A 756-nucleotide genomic window follows, 5' to 3' on the forward strand; every position below is an offset into this window, starting at 1 on the left:
CGCCATGCTCTGCACCCGCGAGTAGGGGCTGTAGGACGCCGGGCCCGAGAGTCCTTTCACATTGACGGGGCTGACGTTCCCGCCAGACATCTGGCAGGAGGTGTAGGGCATGGGCGCGGGGGGCTGCGCCAGCGGCCACGAGTTGTTCATGAAGGTGGACTGCAAGTACTTGGGCGGGGAGAGGTAGCCGTAGCTGTCGGGGCTGAAGAGGGTCTTGCAGGGCTGGAAGTGGGTCGGGGGCGGCCGGAAGGGCCGCTTCATCCTCCGTCTCCTGCGGTAGTTGCCCTTCTCAAACATGTCCTCGCAGGCCGGGTCCAGGGTCCAGTAGTTGCCCTTGCGCTCGCCGCCGCCCTCCCGGGGCACCTTGATGAAGCACTCGTTGAGGCTGAGGTTGTGGCGGATGCTGTTCTGCCAGCCCTTCTTGTTCTTCTCGTAGAAAGGGAACTTGCTGATGATGTACTGGTAGATCCCGGACAGCGTGAGCCTCTTCTCCGCGCTCTCCCGGATGGCCATGGCGATCAGGGCCACGTAGGAGTAGGGGGGCTTCTGCGAGGGGTCCGGCTTCTCGGGGCCCTTGTCGGCGCTCAGGTCCTCCTTGCCCCGCTCCGGCTCCTTGCTGCCGCTGGTGTCATGAGCCAGCAGCGCCACCGTGTCCTCCTCGCCGTCCGGGTAGCTGCTCATCATGGTGCCCCGCGTCCGCCGCCCCGCCGCCCGGGGCGCGCAGCGCAGCACCGCGCGGTGCGGAGCGCTGCCCGG

The 756-nt window shown here is 67.3% G+C and overlaps 1 protein-coding gene across 1 annotated transcript in view; it reads right to left on the reverse strand.

Moving 5' to 3' along the window:
* The window catches only part of FOXL2 (forkhead box L2), an 8,898-nt gene extending 8,213 nt beyond the window's left edge, over nucleotides 1–685 (reverse strand). Inside the window, exon 1 of the mRNA XM_009273360.1 lies at nucleotides 4–685. Within this exon, the coding sequence (XP_009271635.1) occupies nucleotides 4–684 (681 nt within the window). The 5' untranslated portion in view covers nucleotide 685. The remainder of the gene's footprint in view (nucleotides 1–3) is intronic.
* Between the last annotated feature and the right edge of the window lie 71 nt (nucleotides 686–756).

Source organism: Aptenodytes forsteri, unplaced genomic scaffold, assembly GCF_000699145.1.
Source record: "Aptenodytes forsteri isolate BGI_AS27 unplaced genomic scaffold, ASM69914v1 Scaffold382, whole genome shotgun sequence".
Taxonomy (NCBI): domain Eukaryota; kingdom Metazoa; phylum Chordata; class Aves; order Sphenisciformes; family Spheniscidae; genus Aptenodytes; species Aptenodytes forsteri.